This window comes from Anthonomus grandis, chromosome 9 (assembly GCF_022605725.1).
Source record: "Anthonomus grandis grandis chromosome 9, icAntGran1.3, whole genome shotgun sequence".
NCBI classification, from domain to species: domain Eukaryota; kingdom Metazoa; phylum Arthropoda; class Insecta; order Coleoptera; family Curculionidae; genus Anthonomus; species Anthonomus grandis.
In genome coordinates, this window is record NC_065554.1 from 23,162,516 (window position 1) to 23,183,285 (window position 20,770).

The 20,770-nt window shown below is 32.0% G+C and overlaps 3 protein-coding genes across 5 annotated transcripts in view; 1 reads left to right on the top strand and 2 right to left on the bottom strand.

The window, feature by feature from the left end:
• Positions 1–382: 382 nt before the first annotated feature.
• On the bottom strand, positions 383–7,274 carry LOC126740548 (protein dj-1beta-like). 2 transcript variants are annotated; one of them, XM_050446630.1, is made up of 6 exons: positions 7,132–7,274; positions 3,723–3,855; positions 3,563–3,641; positions 3,348–3,500; positions 716–802; positions 383–663 (listed from the first exon to the last, which is right to left on the bottom strand). In XM_050446630.1, the coding sequence occupies exons 1-6, from the start codon at positions 7,191–7,193 to the stop codon at positions 503–505; spliced, it is 675 nt and encodes a 224-aa protein (XP_050302587.1). In that variant the 5' UTR covers positions 7,194–7,274; the 3' UTR covers positions 383–502. The 2 variants fall into 2 exon arrangements, with proteins under 2 accessions (XP_050302587.1, XP_050302588.1); XM_050446631.1 differs by having other exon boundaries at positions 3,723–3,824; positions 7,132–7,257.
• Positions 7,275–9,444: 2,170 nt separating this feature from the next.
• On the top strand, positions 9,445–20,183 carry LOC126740716 (interferon-inducible double-stranded RNA-dependent protein kinase activator A homolog). Of its 2 annotated transcripts, none has more exons than XM_050446849.1 (5): positions 9,445–9,593; positions 15,499–15,817; positions 16,010–16,196; positions 19,575–19,773; positions 19,834–20,183. In XM_050446849.1, the coding sequence occupies exons 2-5, from the start codon at positions 15,508–15,510 to the stop codon at positions 20,065–20,067; spliced, it is 930 nt and encodes a 309-aa protein (XP_050302806.1). In that variant the 5' UTR covers positions 9,445–9,593; positions 15,499–15,507; the 3' UTR covers positions 20,068–20,183. The 2 variants fall into 2 exon arrangements, with proteins under 2 accessions (XP_050302806.1, XP_050302807.1); XM_050446850.1 differs by having other exon boundaries at positions 9,573–9,697.
• The window catches only part of LOC126740711 (leucine-rich repeat and calponin homology domain-containing protein), an 87,550-nt gene continuing 85,478 nt past the window's right edge, over positions 18,699–20,770 (bottom strand). Inside the window, exon 11 of the mRNA XM_050446844.1 lies at positions 18,699–18,778. Within this exon, the coding sequence (XP_050302801.1) occupies positions 18,725–18,778 (54 nt within the window). The 3' untranslated portion in view covers positions 18,699–18,724. The remainder of the gene's footprint in view (positions 18,779–20,770) is intronic.

Below are 20,770 nucleotides of genomic sequence, written 5' to 3' on the forward strand. Positions count from 1 at the left end.
TGAGAAAAAAAACTTTTATTTCATAACTTTTAAGAAAATGCCCGTAACTCAAAAAATTTACCAAATATAATTTTGAAAATTTGTACACATATTCTATGAACAATTTAGTTGGACACCTATTTCAGCGTTTTTCAAAATTTGTACAAAATTAAAAAATATATATTTTTGAAAAAAAAATGTTCTCATAAATTATGGGAAAGTGTCCATAACTCAAAAAATTAACCAAATATAATTTGAAAATGTTTACACATATTCTATGGACAATTTGATTGGACACCTATTTCAGCGTTTCCCAAAATTTGTGCAAGATATTGAGAAAATAAATATCCAATATAACCCCAAACGTTTTTGGACAAAAGGATAACAGATTTAAAATCCCACACTATTCAAAATGTTTACTTTATTCACCCTTACAATTATTTTTCATGGCTTTTCTACCAAGGCCTAAATAATGAAAATATACATAAACAACCCAGATCCAAACAAATCAACTCGAACTAAATTAATAAGGCAAAAGCATGGCCTTGGCAACCTCGGCGGCCTTATCTTTGCCGACCACGTTGTTAACGATAGCGAGACCGAAATCAAAAGCTGTGCCTGGACCCATGGAGGTGATAATGTTACTGTCCACCACCACTTTCTCTTCCTTGTATTTGTATTTTCCTGGAAATAAAAATGTTGAAGAAATTTAACATTTTATGACCAGGTTGAATACCTCCTTCTTCCATTTGTCCTCTCATCGCTGGATAGCAAGTTACGTTCTTACCGTCGGCGATGCCATGAGCCTTAAGTGCCGTGGGAGCTGTTTAAATAAAATTTACAATGGTAAGGTTCAAAGTATGGATCTATATATATATAAATTAATAGTATACATTATCCCTAAACAGTGTAAGTTTGTTTTTAACATATGCAAATCAACTAACCTTTGATTACTGTAGATTAAATAGATCTACAAAAAAGAACACATGATGATCAAAAATGAGTTTTTGTGATTCCCTGATTACTATTTCAGTAATGGGGTATGTCATTATGCTATAGAAATAATTCTTTCTCTTTCCTAGTTGAAGTGTTACAGCCCAATTTTTATTAGTGAATTTTGTATTGGCTGAGTATACATTGAACTATATTATTTATTTGTTACATGTATCAACAGTTACCAGGCCACTAACAGATAGTAACTTAACATGCCATAAAAAGTACTGATATAAATAATAAAAGGAACTACAAAAATAAGCAAATACACAAGGCGCATATTAGTTTTATTATGACTCACTTTATTAAGTATGTTTTACTATACTGCTTGAGAGAATTAGTTAAGAGACTTTTTAATTTAATTGTATTTTTGATTTGGAAAGGAGAATTTCTTAATTTTTGGGAAACATCTCAGTGGCACTGTCACCTATGGACTTAATAATAATATAATAATAATAAACGACTTTTATTTGCAAAAATTCATTACATAATATTTGTATTATAATATGTTTCTTAACCTATCAGTTGGCGAAGTCTAGCCTAGGGCTATTCAAACTCAACCCTCTAGCAGATTCCAATAAATGCTAAATAACACACATGTGCCAAATAATTATGCACTTGAAACGCACTTTAAATAATGTAGTCTTAACTTATAATTTTAACAGTAATTTTAGAAAAAAAAATGCACAAAAAAGCAAATATAAAGGAACCTGAAAATGTTTCCGTAATACACCCAACAAAAAATAAATAAATAAACAAAAACAAAAAGAAATGGTCACTTTACTGAGAAAATTTTACGCTTCGGGCAGCAGGCGACAGACTGGCGGTGGGTCAAATTATAGTCCTGTACTTGCTTACTCATTATTATAGACTTTAACACAGATTAAAATTTTTTTGTTGTAAATACTTTCATATAATCGGGCAAAGAATTATAAAGATGAACAGAGGTATACAAAGAACTTTTTTGAAAAAATGCTGTTTTATGTTTAGGAATCACGAACTTTGTTTTATTTCTAGTATTTTTAGAGTGTACACTGTCATTAGTCTTGATTTTTTCTATGAAGCACGTTGAAATATATTTGCGTTTATTTAAGTTCATGAAAAAAGATTCCAAGATGTTATAGCCTTCGATTTGTCATATTTAACCATTTAGTTTCATTAATTTTATAAGATATGCTATCATATTTTCCAATATTGAATATTAAACGGCAACACATATTTTGGATTTTTTGTATTCGAAACTTGTCACACTGTCTGAGGCACGGGCCATAAACTATGTCTGCATAATTAAAGTGAGACAAAACAAAGGTTTCACATAGCTTTCTTTTTAATTCGACGCTTAAAATTTGACGACTATTATATAATTGTTTTAATGATATATATGCTTTTTGAATAAGGTTTTTAATATGGCTTTCAAAATTTAATTCAGTATCTATTACTACCCCTAAATTACGTGCTTCTTCGCAGAATTCAAGCTTTTCACCATTTATTTTTATATTACTAACAACTGAAAATATATTTTCACTTTTTTTTTGGCCAAAAAACATAAGCTTAGACTTTGATGAATTAAGTTTTAATGAATGTTCCTGTGAAATGTTTGTTATTAATTGCAGATCCCTGTTTATGTTTTCTATTGTTTGGTTATGATTTTTAATATTAAAATGACTTAAATATGAATTTTGATATGTGGTACTACTACTGATGTTAATATTATCGGTACTTGAATCTTTATTATATGTTATGGAATGATAAACACAATTAATGCACCTAAAGCATTAGAAACTATTCAAAATTATATTGTCAAAATAATCTCTAAAAAGAGCAAATTGTACACAAAGGGCCAAATTGAAAATATGATTAGTATGAAAGTTACATAGGCCCAATACTATTTATTTTGTACATTAACCATCTGTATCACAACTTTCATCATCATGGTCATCTTTCAACTACCTAAAGTTGACCCGGTTCTAATATTCAAATAGTTAAAACTAATAAACCTCAAATAAAGATTAAATTATTTCGTCATTCCTCATCTGCATCTATTTTATTTTTATATTATGATAAGTCTGTATTGATGTCATTATATTAATATATTAGTACTAAATCCTCCTAAAGCTCCAGAGACAAAAATTTTCTTTGATCAAAAGCACCTTGCATCATTTCACAGATTTGGTAGGTATCATACAAATAACTCCATGAACAAAGATTTGTTGTAATAAGTTGGCCCAGTAATTAGTCAATTCCCTTTTATAATTTATTGTATTCCTTGTCTCCTTCTTTAAATACCTTTGGAAATATTAGTTTCAGTTATTTTATTTAATACATAGAACTAGAAATACTGTTTTATTAAATCTTTATTGGATAAATAAATATACCTGCACAGATGGCCGCAATCCATCTACCAGCTTTTTCTTGGTCTTTTAATAACTGACCAACTACACTGGATGAAGCCATGGCTTGAGAGCCACCAAGGCCACCAGGTAAGACTAGAACATCAAATGGACCTTTTGAAGAGGCATCAGAAACACCTACGAATTATAAGGTAAGACATTTATTTTTTTTTTAAATATAATTTAAATTATGAAATTACCTATGTCAGGTTTGATCTCAATGTCATGGGCACCCTTAACTAGTTTGTTGTCAGGTAAGCCAGCAATTGTTACATCCATCTAAAAAGAACTTGTAACATTTAATAGTGCTCAATGAATTTCAGAAGATTAATTTAGTATGAGAAGGTAGTTTAGACTTACTCCTCCTCTTCTTAGTACATCTACCGAGATGACAAACTCCATTTCCTCAGCTCCAGGTCCCAGAAAAACTAGAGCTTTTTTGGCCATGGTGGAATTTGAGTACTTACAAAAGGACGGTACAAAATTACTATTACTGTATCGTAAAAGAAAAAAATCAGTTAGTAAAAATCCAAAATGCATGCTTTTTTGAGTAAAACTAATAAGTAGTTGCAAAACTGGACTTTCTTTAAATCAAAACAAAATATGTTTTTATGTTTGGTTGAGAACCAACTTTTCCATGAACTAAAAAAAAAATGTCACAGAACAACCCTAAGAACACAAAGACATTTGAGAATTGTTCAGGAATTAAGAGGTGACATTTTTGAAATATCCTATAAATGTATAAACTCTTGGACTGTCCTACCCAAATATTGCTAGATGATTTTATTGGTATACTATTATATTTTTATATTATGAAATAAATATAAATATTTTCAGACATAATTTTCCTGATATAATTATAGATAAAAAACTAAAAGCAATCAAAGAATCATTACTTTTAATAGTTTTAAACCAGTCACAAAATCCCATGAATTTTCTGCTGAAGTATATCACATTCATCCTCTGTAAAACTTGAAATTATCCGCAAAGAGCTACTCTATTGAATAAAGACGACTGGCAACAAGTTTATAAAAAATGCAAACAACATTAATATAAATTTACAATGATTACTATTTTTTTCTCTTATTTGCCCGTAAAACCAGCTACACCTGCTATATATTCAAGCTCATACAACAATCTAACATCTAGGTAATTCAGATTACTTGTCCTATGGTTGGAACCTCTGGTGTGTGTCACTAAAGATGTAAGCATCTTCTGGAGATAATTAAAACTCATTTTAGAACTAGTTTTAACCTTCTTCCAAAGATGATGCACTTGTCAGTGAAAAAGCAAAGTCAAAGTCAAAAATAGCTTTATTGTTACATAACATCATCTGTTGTTAACAAAGCATTATATAAAACCTTAAAGATAGTTGACAACATAATCTTTTACAAAAATATAAAAATTTTAACAATTCTTACATACATAGAATATAGAACACACCCAAAGAAAGGGTAGTAAGAATCCACATGACGCTGCGCAAAACTCTTCACTGTCAAAAAATTGTATTTAAAAACTCGTCTAGAGAATAAAATGCTTTAGCAAGCAAAAGTTTCTTGATATTTTTCTTAAAGTATTTTTCACAATTTATTAGCCTTATATAAAGGGGTAGGTGATTAAAAAGCCTTCCACCCCTGTACACAAAAGAGGACTTAATCTGCTCACTTTTTGGGATAGGCAGAGGTAAAGAGAAGGTTGTTCGGAGATTGTAACCCGAGGAGGGGGGGCCAAGCTGATGGCGATATTTTTTGTGGATAAGACAAACAGTCTCTAAAATAAAAAGGCATGGCAATGTCAGGACAGAGTGTTTTAAAAATAATGGCCTACAGGGGCTACGAAAGGGAGCTGCACACATGTAGCGTATGGCTCTTTTTTGCAAAATAAATAGAGAGCTGAACAAATACTGAGAGCACACACCCCAAAACATAATACCGTATCTCAGATGAGACTCAATAAGAGCATGGTAGGCAACATCAAGTCCCAGAGAATGTGTTATTACTCTAATAGCATAATAGTTGGATGATAACTTCCCTAATAAAGAGGAGATATGATTTTCAAATTTTAATTGCTTATCAATCATCAGGCCCAAAAATTTGCATGTTTCAGAAGGACTTATTGTCTCATTTAGCAAAGTGACAGTTCCAAGGTTACATTTAAAAGTTAAAATATTAGTTTTAGAAATATTAAAAGTTAATCTATTAGATTCACACCATGACTTTACAAGAATTAAATCTTCATCAACGATATTTCTTAATCTCTTGGTGTCAGTGTCATGCCAAAGTAATGTTGTATCATCCGCAAAAATAGTAAATTTGCCCCTAATTGGAATTTGAGAGATATCATTGACATATAGCAGGAACAATATTGGTCCAAGAACAGAACCCTGGGGCACACCAGCATTAATATCCAGACGGGATGGATTTCAGTAGCTATTTTGTTGTGTGCCAGAGGTCCACTATTCCATGTTATATCCATACAAGGTATAGTTTTTGATACTATTTTTAAGGCAGAGCGAGTGGTAGATATATATAATGATAAAATATCACAGAGTGATTTCGGTGATAGCCAATGTGATGGCCCTTCAAAAGCATTAGTGATAACTCTCACAGATAGCTTTTTATTTCTTATGAATGAATTGATGTATTTAAGAGTCTTAAAGTAGAAGCGACTGTGACTGAAATTATATGAAATACACAAGATAAGATTAGTACTCTTTCCTATAAACAACAGATTATTTAGACTAGACAATGTGACCTGCGTAAAACTTAAGTTAAGACATACAACTACATTATCTTTACTATTATAATTATTGACATTGCCAAAAAGGTCCTTACTTAGTCTGTGAAAAGGAGCGCCAGTCATAGTCATTACTTTTCCTGATATATCATAGCAAGCACCTGACAATTCCCTGAGAATCAGTCTCCATAATTAAAAACTCTGGATTTCCTAGGTAAAGAGAGGCATGTTTTATTTGTATAGGAGTAGCTATGTTTATATGGAGATGGTTCTTTTGACTTGACAGAATTATTTGTTGGTTCCACCACATACATAGAGTTGGTATGTGGTTCAACGTCATCAGAGTCTTGGATTACCATTGGAGTCTTAGAGATTTTAAAAGACAGTAAATCATTTCTAAGGGAAGCTATTTCACAAGAGTAAGAGTGATTTTCAGCCTCAAGAAGTCAGTAATTTAGTTTAAGTATGAAACCATTTTTATCTGTGCAAGACCTACAGCAGTTTTTTCTTCAACTTTATCCCAGATATTACCCCTACAAAGACTACAACTGTGTCATCAGCCTAGGAACATTTTTATACTTTCCTAGAGACCTATTTAGCCGATGCTTCATGATTTTGTTTTTAAAGTTATGTCTATATATGCTGTCCTGACAGAATTACAAGATAATTACTACTTGAATAGAAAATACGGCCAACAAAATTATACTGGACAAGAGCTGAGCCAAAAGACGAAGCCTTTAAAAAATAGCTAAAGAACTGCTGCAGTCTACATATTCTTTTAACAGGCTTCCAAAGTGCATAATATACTAGAGAACGATCTAGATGTACGATTTCTGTATTATATGATATGCCGGCCGGTAACCGGCATGGAATATTCCAGGTTCTACAGTACCAAAAGTGTCAAGGACAAGTTCCTAAAATTACATGCAACATGGAATACAGATAAGGGGTTAAATATAATGCCAAGTAAGCAAAATTCAATGTGTAGGGCCTTAAGTTTGTATTAAAAACCGTAAAATGTATAAATATTCACCTGGCAATAAATTTGCTTCCTCCTAGCACCCGCGTAGCAACTCGAAAGACGTTTATCGACATAACCGGACATAAGACATAAATATAGAAAAAAATGTGTTTCAAATATATTTTTACCTACGACAGCCGAAACAGCTAATCTCCTGTCACTTGACTTGATAGATGTCAGCTGTAGTAAAAACTATTAGGGCAGATTTCCATGTAGTAATTATACAGGTTGGGGAATTGAAGATTACGCATTTTCCAAAATATGTTAACACCGCTTCCACTATTTGCTGTTTTTATTTTTTACAGAATAACAATAATAAAATTGGCTCATTTTGCTGGATGCACGCTGCACTGTTGAACTTTAAAGCGTTATTATTTTATTTTCAACTTTTTTTATTATATTTTTCACAACGATTTAATAGCTTAAACCAGTCGTCCCAACGGGTTCCTAAGCTAAAGCCGAAGCTATTAAATGGTTTTAAGAAGACAATTACGTTTGAAAAAAGACCGAATTTTGAAACATTCTTTTGCCTTCAAGATTGTTATAAACGCCACAATAAAGTGCAAGAATCTTCTATCGTCCAGGAGCAGGAATCAACGAGAAAAAATTATTTGTAGTGCCCTGGAATTAGGTTCAATACGATTAAGTAGAAGTTGGATGGACCATCAAACTGTTACCAATATTTGGAAAAAACAGAAATACAAATGTTTTTAATGATTCAAAACTCGATATATAAGGAGATATTTCTCAAAGACTAGTGGCGAAGAATATAATTATATGTGATGAATAAAATTTTAATTATATATGATGAAGCGGATAGGGGTCTAAGCCGTTTGCTGATTTTAAAATATTTTTTTTATTTATTTAATATAAAAAATATTTAATCTAAAGAAATTCAATATTAGAGACTTATATTATTAACTTATACTTATATTAAAGAAATCAAAGAGTTGCAGCTAAAATTAAATATTATTCAGAAATGCGAAAGACATCTGAGTGTATGTTAACTTCTATTAAAGTGTTAGAAACTAAAAAACAATATTACACGATGAAATTGCCAAACTGAAATTTTTAGATATGAATATGACTGAAATTTTAAAAAAGATCTTACGAAACGAGTAACACTAACTCGGTACAGGATATCAAAAAAGAACGAAAAGAATAAAATTTGAATTATATGTGATGAAGTGTGTAAGGACGATTGCTGGGCGAGAAGCTCGAACGTGACTAACTTGTGCAATGTATTATTAAACCTGGAGCAACTTATGTCGAGGTGTTGGTTGACTTTGAGCAACTTGTTAAGGATTTAGTAGCTTTTATTGTTTAATTGTGCTGCAAACTGTAGGACTATTTGAGACAAAATTAAATTTGCCACACATATGAATATAATATTTTTAGGTCATTCTACCATTGAGAAATACGTAAATGAAGTTTTTTTCAATTTGACTTATAAATTAAACCATTTTATATCTTCATTCTTTTTTAAAACATAATACAAAAAAAAATAGATTTAAATATAACAGTGGTATGCATATGTGAACATTCGTTGGAACGCTATGAATAATTGATTTTAGCAAATTATGTAGATGGTCAATTTTTGTCACAAGTATTTTAGTACTTGAGGACTACTATTCAAAATATTTTCTTAGGGTAATAGTTTTCACAATCACATAGAAGAACGTATTTTTGAACTCTTTGGGTAGGATTTTGCAGCTGACTGCTTTGGAGAATTAGAGTGATATTTGAACTATGAAGATCTATTAGTAAGTTTCCATACTGTCTTGATAAAATTGTTTAATATTTCCTTTCCCTTGAAACTTTACATTTTATTAAAAAATTCAATATTGAGAACCATTTTTCAATTAATTAATTTAATGATTATAGATTTTCTTCTCATTGTATTATAAAGGCAGTAACTATATTATAAAAACATTATTTTCTTCCACCGACAAATGAATTTAAATAAAAAGTATAAAAAATTATATAAAAAAAATATTATAAACGAGATTCATGTGCAAACTACTAAATTGTGATACAACCGCTTTGCTTTAAGAACAATTTTAAATTGAAATATTTCTAGATAGGCATATGTCGCATTAATAGAATTCTATTTACGTTATGGTATACACATAAGGCATGCATGCGCGTTGCAATATTTCGCTCTTAAGAACTTCTCTTTGCGTTGTGATCGATTTCCCAACCTGTATACGCCTAATGAGTATAGTCTAAAGCAAATTCCATTATTGATTTATTATTTTTTCAAATTAATTAAGCAGTGTTGTGTACTATAAATAGTCATGATTTTCTATTTAAAAGATATTTCTTGTCGTGCCGTCGTATGTAAATGAAGCTGTAGTATGGCGATTTATTATTTGACATAAGAAACGTCACACAGCAGACAAGTGACAGAAAAACACCGGTGAAATACAGAGAACTAACATCTAAATTTGACGATGACGACCACAAAGATCTGAGTAAGTTCAAAAAAGAGGGAACCATTGAGTTATTTCTAGTTGTTTTTTTATTTTGAACTTTTCCTTGTGTATACTGTAAAAAAGGTGTATTGACATTTTTTTAGGTAATTGCATAACAATTAATAGGTATCATTCAATTGAAATGTTTTAAAAATTCCTAGTCTAGCCTCAAATTCTCCTCTTTTTTTTAATTCATTTTTTCCACCTATTACTAGCAAGAAACTCAGTACACCAGTGTTCAGATACAGGGCTTACAGTAAAATTGTAAATTTTTTTTTATCACTTTGAACAATTTAAAATTAAAATATCTCTTAATTTGAGGCATCCAAAAAGAAATAGCGAGCAAAAAAAAAAGTAGGAGCAAACTTTCTACAGCTTGATTCAAGTGTGTTTCTCAAAAAACCATTTCACAAAGTATGAATATTTTAGATAATTTGTTGCAACATATTCTTATCTTATATCTTCTAGAGCTCTTTCTGATCTATATCAAATATCTTAAGAGTAGTGACTGAGGTACTGATTTTATACTATATGACTGATATGATATTGAGGAGAAAGCTAGTAGACTTGTTGATCTGAAAATGGTCCTGGGTGAGACAAAGTTCTGATTGTGACTACTCATAATTTTGCAGGAAATTGTGCAGAAAAAGAATCCTGCAAAAGAACCAGTATAATATTCATCTTATTTCTTAAAAACATGTGATATCTTGTGAATTGTAATAGAAAAACATTTATCATGGGAGTCTCAGGTGGAATCTGTGTGCAATAGATTGTCCGGCAGCAATTATGCCATTTTGCAGCTTCCAGCTTAAACCTTAAAAGCTTTTGTTATGCCTCAGTGCATTCCATTTTATCCTATGCCTCATTAGCTTGGGGTAATTCCTCCAGTATTGTAAGAGTTAATAAAGCAAAAGCGCATTGTTGTATGCACTTTCGTTCAGAGAAACTGAGAAAAATCTGGAGATCTTAATTTTTATAAAACTCGAAATGCATGCAATTTACCTGGTTGACTCAGGTACAGGATGGTCCTGAAATTACATCTCTCAAAATTTTTTATCATCTCCCATATGGAATAAAGAGAGCTAAGACTCTTCCAACTTTTAAAAAAACTTAGAACCCTGTTATCTCACTGTCCTTTTTACTCGTTGATAGATTCCTTTAACTGTAGATTCATTGACTAAATTTAGTTAAATTTGTTTCATTTCATATTGTTATAATTTTATACTATTTTTATTATAAGCCAGTTGGTCGTGCTGTACACAGACTTCTTGAAGGCTTTTGATCGGCTGGATCATGGTTTGCTGGCACGGAAGCTGGCTTTGGCTGGATTTCATCCTTGTCTGGTGGAGTTCTTCATCTCATATCTGACTGGCAGGCTTCAGTATGTTGAATTTAATGGTTTTGGGTCTGAGTATTACGTGGCTTCGAGTGGTGCGCCCCAAGGCAGTAACCTCGCCCCAATGCTGTTTGATCTATTTATTAATGATTAAGTTGATTGTATGGAGAGTTTCTGTCTTTTATTCTCTGATGATCTGAAGTTGTTTCATATCATTCGTACTATGCTGGACTGCCTGAAGCTGCAAGAGGACATGAATAGGGTCTTTGAATGGTGTGAAAGAAATAAACTACCCCTAAACTGTGACAAATGTAAAAAAATGACAATTTCCATTCTTCATGAAGAGATTTTATACCCATATATATTGAGTGGTTCTCAGTTGCTAGACTGTTCTTCAGTGAAGGATTTGGGCATTGAAGTAGATAAGAGGCTCACATTCAACCAGCATGTAGCACAGGTCACTGGTTCAGCCTTAAACTCCCTCGGGTTTTTAGTAAGGTCCACTTCTCAATTTAAGAATATATCCAGCTTGACTGTATTGTACAATTCATTAGTAAAGTCTAAATTAATGTATGGCTCTATGTTGTGGTTCCCCATCTATGATGTTCATGTTAACAGACTGGAGTATGTACAGCGCAGATTCTTAAAGTTACTTTCTGTTAAGTTGGATGGAGTATATCCAGTAAGAGGTGTGGAACAGGAGTACCTGCTGAATAGATTCAACTATTTGTCACTAAAGCAAAATACTATTCTCTCTAGTCAGATATTTTTATATAAACTTTGCAATCATAAAATTGATTGTTCTGAGCTCTTAGAGAGGCTACCTCTATTTGTTCCTCCTGCCAATACAAGCAGGCACCATATATTTTATCCCTCTCTTAACTTAACAAATCTGTCCAGCAAAGCTCCACTGTGCCGTGTAATCAGTATAATCAGATGAATGCTATAGATGTCGACATCTTTAGCAGCACTGAATATGTTTTTAAAAAAAGGATGTGTTCCTCTCTTAATTTGAATGATACCTGATTATTTTTCTGTGATTGTTATCATTTGGTTAGTGTGTCTTATATTCTTACAATTATGCTATTGTTTTAAATTTTAAATTTTGTTATCACTCTATATTGGATCTTATATTATTTTTTTATATTATTTTTTTTTGTACTACTTATTTAAGGTGCTTATAACTTGTACTGTTTTAATTTTAATTATTTCGATTGTCTTGTAATTGGGAATTTTCCTGTTGGACAATAAACTATTTGAATTTGAATTTGAATTAGCAATGTAGTTTTTTATTGACAATTCCTATAGTTATAATGTCAATAAAAATAAATGATATGATTTGATTTGATTACATATTAGAGGAATTATAGGAACAGATCTATTTTTGGTTATAACTTTCCCTGGAGACTTTGCAATATTAGTTAATATTGCTGCTTACTTACCTTCAAACACTGCCCAACTAGCAATTTTAGTTACGGCTACAACATTGTTTAGCATATTACTTTATTCAAGTAATAAATCGGTAACTGGTACCAAAAAAATATCTTATAAGTTTAAATAACTGCCAAGTAAAAAATAGTAGTAAGAAATAAGTAATATTAACTTAATACTTGACTATATAGTAATTATTACTTTGTGGTAACTGTGATGGTAGCTGATACCGCTTAGCGACCTGACCTAACTGATTACAAAGTTAAATTTCAAGTTCTTGCGACTACATAGGAACATCAAAATATTACCACGCAGTAATACACTTTGAAGTAATATTATCAGTAACAAGACCAAAATAGTTACCCTTATTTCTTCTTTAAAGTAATATTTACCACTTTGGCTATTAAAGCAAATTACCTTTAAGTAATTATTTCTACTATGCAGTAAAATATACTTTATAGTAGCATTTTTTTGAAATAATTTACTTATTCCTAAGTCATTTTTACCTTGAAGTAACAAAATAAACTTCTTGGTAACTCTAACAACAATTCGCCATATTTTTTTAAATTATTTGACTCCATTTTGTGAAAAGGTATTGGACGATTTTATGAATTTGCTAAAATCGGAATACTTTTACGAACTACATTTTTCCACTCCGGTAAGCGATAATATCAGCTATATTAAATACAGTATGAAGTAGATTAACCCCAATACAACGCCATCACTTAAAATAAAGACGGACATATAAAATTATTTGTGTTGACAAAGAAAGAGAATCAAAATGTTTGCATAATATTGTCTCAGTAACTTCTTAATAACTAGCACTGCACAATACTACTTTGTGACATCCCGAAAACGATCCCCGATAGAATTACGTATTTGCTACAGCAAAATCATTCCCAATTTTGGTAAAAAAGTGGTAACAGAATGATGCCTAAACGGTTCCCGCGACTAGTAACCACAACTTTAAAGTATTCTTTATAGTCGCGATTACGTAGCTGTTGCCAAAAATGCTAGTTGGGTGAGCTCAAATGGGTTAGGCTATCTAACTTTAAAAATTCTTCTAGTTTATTCACTAAACAATGGTAATTAATAAATATCAATTACACTAAATATCAATCCCGACAATGTGAATGACAACTAATAATGCTATACTCACAGAACCTCCTGGACAGAAGACTTGTGACTTGTTTATTTACATTTTATGCATCTGTGGTGTTTATGTGGACAAGGTCAACTTTACAAAAAATTGATTATGGTGTCCAAGGGGCTCAGTTTTGAACTCATTCTATTCCTACTATATATTAATGACCTTGTTCACTTAAACATCTCTGAGCAATTTTTTTGAGACATGTGATACATTTATATTATGGCAAGAGAGAATGGTTGCAATTAAACAAATTATGAAAAATTACCTTAGGGTTGTTAGGGACTGATTTTATACTAATAGTTTTTGTTTGATTTAAATCATAATCATCTTCCTGATTTAACAATACCTAAATTTCTTAATATATTAGATGGTCAGCTGAACTTTCAGAATCACATAATCACCTAAAACAGAAAATTTTCATTGGGATGTTTTGCTATCAGGACTATTAGGGAGGAATTGAGTGAGCATCTGGCATGGGCAGTGTATTTTTCATTATTAGAGTCACTCTTGAGGTATGCCATACCATTCCGCAGTTTGGCTAATCAGAGTCTATTGAATATAGTATTACTTTTACAAAAAAAAAACAGTTAGATCAGATTATATTTACTTTTATATCTATTTATATTTTGGAACCCACGTTTCTTATCTTTAAGAATCGAGGGAAGCTCCAAGGTCCTCATTGGATGACTTCCCAGGCTCTCAACTTCCCAGACCCTACCAAAACCAAAAACTACCTTAATCAAAAGATTCTTGATTTCTGAGGGATGGACAATGTATAACCACTTGCCATCTTAGTTCATCAAGACATAGATCTGTTAATTATTCTTTAAAGATTTTTTGTCACTTATAAAAGACTGCTTTTCGATAAAGCATATTATAACATGGATGAATTCTACCAGGATACTATCGAAACTGTTTAAAATGTGATATCTGTAATGCCTTCATTTTTTTATTCCCTTTTAATCTTTTATACATGATGTCTATGTTAGAGTTTTTCATGTTTAAAATTGTATACTTAGGACATAGGATTTATTATGTACAGATACTTATGCTTTGACTAAAAGTACTTTTTGAATTTGAAATTCAATATCTGCCACAAACACTGAAAAAAACAGAGGTGACAATATTGACCCTTGTAGAACTCCCCTCTTTAATAAGCCAAATTTTGATTTTAAACTATAGTACTTTTCATTTAAAGCAACACCTAATTTATTCATAACTTTGAAATAATTTAACAGAACTAGTTTGGATAAAAGTAGGTCCTGGTTCAAAGGTGTCAAACATCCAGCAATGTATAGCATGTTAAATAATTTTTTCTTTATTGCATCTTATGTTATAGTTAAAAACCAGATTGACACTCTGGAATCAATATGAAATTTTGAATAATCTAAATAAAGTTACATCAGTTTAAACATGCACCACTTTCTCTCAAATATTGTAGTTTGTTGAAAATAAATATTTGGCAAATAAAACATACTTGAATTTGAAAATAAATAAGCATTAAACAATTGAGCATTTTTTGGTTTGGGAAGAAAAATCTCTCATTTGTAAATCAATAATTGAAATATAAATTTTCTTCAAATAAAATTCTAAAAAGTTGTTTGTTTTTAATCAAAATTTTGAAAAAAAAACTAGAATTTAATGCAGATTTACTGAATTTATAAAAACCTTTTCCCTTAGATATTGGTTTTGTTATAGATTAGATTTGTTTTCAGTCCTGCTTGTATAGAACCAATGTAGCAAGGAAATTACCGTTAAGTCGTATGCTTTCCTTAGATTTATCTTGTCATTCTACTTGTAGATATAAGAAGAGAATCAAAGATCTTACCACTTTATTGAATTTTTGCTCTTTTCTTATTTTTTAGTTAAGTCCAGCTGAAAAAAAACTTTGAAATTTGCGAATGTTCCTTTGGGTTTTGGCCTGTTAACGTCCTATTTGTTTTGATAAATAAAATTTTAATCCTAGTATTGCAATTTCACTTTTACAGCCCTCCCAAATGAGTACCGACAACCCTATTTCAGCCTTGCAAGAGTTCACAACCTCAATATGTCTGGCCCCTCCCAAATACGAACTGGTAACTCAAACCACTGGGACTCACAAAAACCAATTTGAGTTTATCGTTTCTGTTGCTGGTGTTCAGGCATCTGGCAAGGGCTTCTCGAAGCAATTAGCCAAACATCAAGCTGCTAAAAATGCCCTGATCAAAATCGATGAAGAGGGAAATCATGTATCTGTAAAGACTTACTTAAATAAATCAAATCTATCCATTACCAGCGATGGCGATGTTCCTGATCCGGATTGTATTGGTAAGCTTCAATTGTTTTCGGGCGCTTTTCGGTTAATCACTCCATGAAATATAACCTCATACATTTTGGCAAATATTAATAAATACAGCAAAGATTTTACATGTAGATAAGCTTTGTTTATGACAAAAAGTTGTTTATTTTAAATAATAAAGCTTATATTGTGATTCTAGTCCTAAAAGGCTGTTTTTTTAGTTGATTTACAAAACTTGTGTATGGAAAAGTCGCTGCAGCTGCCCAGTTATTTTGAGATTTCGGGAGAAGGGCCTTCGCATTGCAGGGAATTCACTTATGGTTGCAGTGTTGCTTCACTGTATGTAAAAGCCAAAGCTGGAACTAAAAAACTGGCCAAGAGACTGGCTGCTAAAGAAATGCTCGAAAAGTAAGGAGATTTTAGTAACAATTTAATCAATAACTAAATTATTAAATTCAGAATACAAGTCGCTTGTGCTCAAAGAGGCCAGAGTAAAATTATAAAGACAATGTCCCACTCTATTTCATCATAGATTAAGGCCATTGACTTATTATAATTCATAGATGCTTTTCGGTGGGCGGATCACGTATAATTTTTTATAGACTAATATATAGGGTGTTTAGTACTTTATTAATAATATTTTAAGCCAAACGTGTCTAGATCGAAATTCATTTTTAAACTTTTTGTTGTTTGATTAAATGAACATTAGAGAAAACTATATAAATTTTGAAACTAAGATATCTGTATTACCGATTAAGTGTAGAATATGGGTATTAATTGGAAACAATGCAAAAGTGCAATAAAAATTTAAAAAAAAACGATTTTGACCTAGACATGTTTGGCTTAAAGTGTTCCAAATTAGGTCAGCTATAATCCTCTTAAAGGATTGCACCTACCTTCCGGACATCCTGTAGAATGTTCACTTTGTGTTTCATTGGATTTAGACGTAGGGGAGAGGTAGGAACACTGAGACGCAAAACTTTTAATATTAATAACTTTTTAATTAAACGCTATTTTAAGCTCATATTTTATCTCTACATGTGGCATATAAATAGGAACTGAAAAATGATATTGTTTTTTGACGAAAACTAAAGGTACATCTCAAAAAAATTAAAACTAAAAAATACCAGTTGTCTCACTGTACCTATCTATGTTGGAACACTGAGACGCAACACTTAGACTGTCAAAGTTTATCTCAAATTTCAAAAGCGACTTTTGGCGCTTGGTTAACCTTTGCGTTAAAGGAGCCGGCAAAATCATTTTAATATGTTTTTTTAATACATGTGAGATATCTGGGACCATTGGAAATAAGAACCTGTTTCCACATTTAATGCTTTTCCTTAAAAACGATATTTCAAAATCATTTTCTTTTATTTGCGATAGGACTTTGCCCACATAGTATGTTTTTTGCTTAGACTTAAATTCAACAAGCACATATTCCCCGATATTAGGACAGCGATCAAGATATTCGAAACTAATTGGGGGCTCGGGATCTTCACTAATATAATCTTCTCCTCCGCTAGAATCCTGTAATTCCTTTTCATTTTCATCTTGTTCATCAGAATCACTATCTAATACGCGCTTTTTTACTTTTTTTTTCTTTTGGTGTTTTTTCTCTAGATTTAATAAGTTCCATTTTCTCCGGGGTATCGGTAGCAATCATCGTCTTTCCTTTGCGTTTTTTGTTGCTCTTGCCTGATTTTTTGGCGGAGCTTTGGGATAACCTTTGAAAACACTTTTTGTGAGAGTTTTGAAAAGTTTTCGTGGCGGTATCACTGTTACTTGGACCTGCATTTTCTACAACTGGAGGTTCATCTGTATTTTCAGGAGTAGCTTCATCTGCAATAAGCGGCCTATCTTCCGTAAAAATATGCCGATCGAATGGAAATATTCCGGTTTTTCGAAAAGCCCTTGTGATGTTAATGGGCGTCATTGCTCTTGGATATGCTATGCCCACACACGCAGCTACGTTATAAATTGTAAACGTCTGACCGGGATGGTTCATCATCCATGCATCTACTGCCGCATTATAGAAAGTTTGAAATGGTTTTAGTAAGCCTACGTCCAATCGCTGTAACTTATTAGTGCAGTGCGGCGGTATAGTTAGGATCGTGACACCATTATTTTTACACAAATCGATTGCTTCAATCGATAAATGACTTTGGTGATTATCCATTAGCAACAAAGAAGGGTTTTCCTTGGTGCTACCAGTGTCCGTTGGGCGCCCCATTTATCATAAAGTCTTTAAAGTGCACTCTCGGGATTACCATAGCAGGAGGAATAGCTGCTCCCGATGCCCCAACAATGCAACAGGTTGTAACGAGCGTTCCACGTTCGGCACTTGTGGTCTTACTAAACTGTCGTATACCCCTTTGTGCAAACACTTTTTGGGACTTTTGAACGGTAACGGTTCCTGTCTCATCTAAATTATAGATACGACTACCATCTCCAAACACCGGGAAACGCTTTAAAACAGTTTCAAGTTTTGTGAAAAAAAATGTCAACGTTAAATCTGTTGAAACTGGTTCCCCTTGAAAGACTACAACCTTCTGGGGTCCGAAGAGACAAGTCGGAATGACCCTTCTGAAATGCTTTTATCCAGGCAAGTGAAGCACTTTTTGATGCATGCCAGTTTGCTGGAACGACTATATTATTATAAACTGCAACTTCATATGACAATCTTCGGGTACCGTCTCTTGACAGACCATAAAACATTTTGGAACAGTTGATTATACATATATTCGCTCAAGGCGTTCTCCTGTTCGACAGTAAAAATTTGTTTCACCTTGTAATTAGGATATAAACGAATGTTTTCGTCTTGGTGAATTTTTTTTACATATCTATGGACCGTTTGGAAAGATAGTCCTTTCATTCGTGCAGCTTGACGTATAGAAGTGCCTCCTTGAACTAATTCGATAGCCTGCCTCATCTGGTCTTCAGAGAATCGGCCTATTTGTCGATTGGTTTTGTTTTTTCGTGGCATTTTCTATCTGTAAGAGAAGATATTTTGCAAAGGACCTGTTTTATAAAATCCGTAAAGGAACAGTGAGACATTAAATTTAAATTTTGAGTAGGTATTTGTTTTTTAATTTATTTTTATTTTACCATCATCTATCCATTCTTACGGTCCTGAGACACTGTGTGTACAGACTGTATTGGAATAAATTGTTGGTACAGTTAATAATTTTAGTTTACAAAAATAATTTTTTAAAGATTTTTTTACCTTTTAATATAGATAAAATACTGTGTGTTTTTCTATATAGAAGGCTACTGTGTAGCCAAAATTAAGTGAAAGTTTATGAGTTTTGTATATACTCAAAATTTAAATTTAATGATTTTATCATAACTTTCATCAAGCAAATATCTAATATACTTAGTACGAACAGTGAGACATAATAATTATTTAATAAAAGACGACTAAAAAACTAATAACACTTTTGCAATAATCAATTATTTTAATGTAATTGTTTTGTAAAATGGTTTCCCTTTTACATATAAATACCTTGTTTAAAAAAGTTTCGTTTCCGCGAAAACAGCGGCCACGTGGATACGGTAAAATTACTCCGACGCGCTTTCTTCGACTGATCAGCGATAACTGAAAATGTTCTTGTTGAATCTTAACCGTTTCTTGTTTGCTTTGATTTAAGGTGACGATAGGTGTGTTCTTTTAGTTTGACCGGACGTAAATACCGAACGTACGAAGCTCTACCGAGTTTGTCTCAATGTTCCGACCGTCTCACTGTACCTACCTCTCCCCTACATAATTAAACGAATCCTGTATTTTAGATTAAAGTCCCTTAGTGATGAGGAACTGAATAGCAAGAGGCAAAAGTACGAAGAAATAGAAAATCTACAAGCCAAAGAGAAGTACCAACTACTCAATAACAGACCGGACTGTAATTTTAAGGAAATTGGAGATTTTAACGATAATCCTTTTGTTAAAATGATGGCTCTTAAAGGGCTGAAGTATGAAGATTTTGCGGAGGTAATTATGACATAGAGCCGTTTTTCAACAAAAGAAACCAACATTTGTCACTCTTTTTAGGATCTAAAAATGCGAAATGAAGAGGCTTTAAGCAGGATAACAGGGAAACTGGGAATTGCGTATACACTGCGACAAAATGAGAATCAACCCACAATGGCAACGCTTAATGTAGCAGTTCAAGTGCCTTTTGCTCAGATCGCGATTGGGGACTCTTATGATGATGCCAAGCAGAAGGTTTTGCATCAGGCCTTCCTTATTTTGGAAAGTTACATTAATAAAAAGGAATTTTCTTAAGTTTCTATCAGTAGTCTGCTTAGAAATCTCGTTTATTTCTAATTAATTGTGTTTGTTAAGAATTTATGCGAAGCGCTGCATATGTTTTTTATTAAATTGTTATTTCTTGAAGAAAAGTTGGTTTTAATATTTGCACATTTATTTTAAAAAGTTTTTGGATGCTTTGGTTTATTTTGAGGCAATGGAGGTCATGGCGGTGCATTCTGATACTCGAGGATTTTTTGCAGACCCTAAAAGAGTGAAAAAAGAAATTGGGAGAATAAATTAAAATGTGTGGAAGACATGAAAAATTATCTAGAATGCCTCGAACAAAGTAAACAAGTTATTGGAACATAGGCCAGAAAACCCAAGGATTTCTGCAATTCAACATAAATGGCTTCAAATTCCTCGGAAGATACTTAAAAATCTCTTTAAATCCCGTGATAATATGGAAAATCATTATAAATGTCCGCAATAAATAAGAAATTTACGAATATTTTCAATTACTAAAGACACTAAAAATTATTTTAAATGCTTGGAATAAAAATGTTGTGGAGAAAAATCGACCGTAAAATCTGGATGAGGAATTAATAATAATAAATTAATCTGGAGAGGTGTCTAAAGTTTCAATGATGTACGGAATCGTTAAAAATGTTGGAGCCTCTAGTTGCTGTGGCTCTTTCCTTCTTATGTCTGCTGCTTTCCTTGATAATTGTCTTTATTA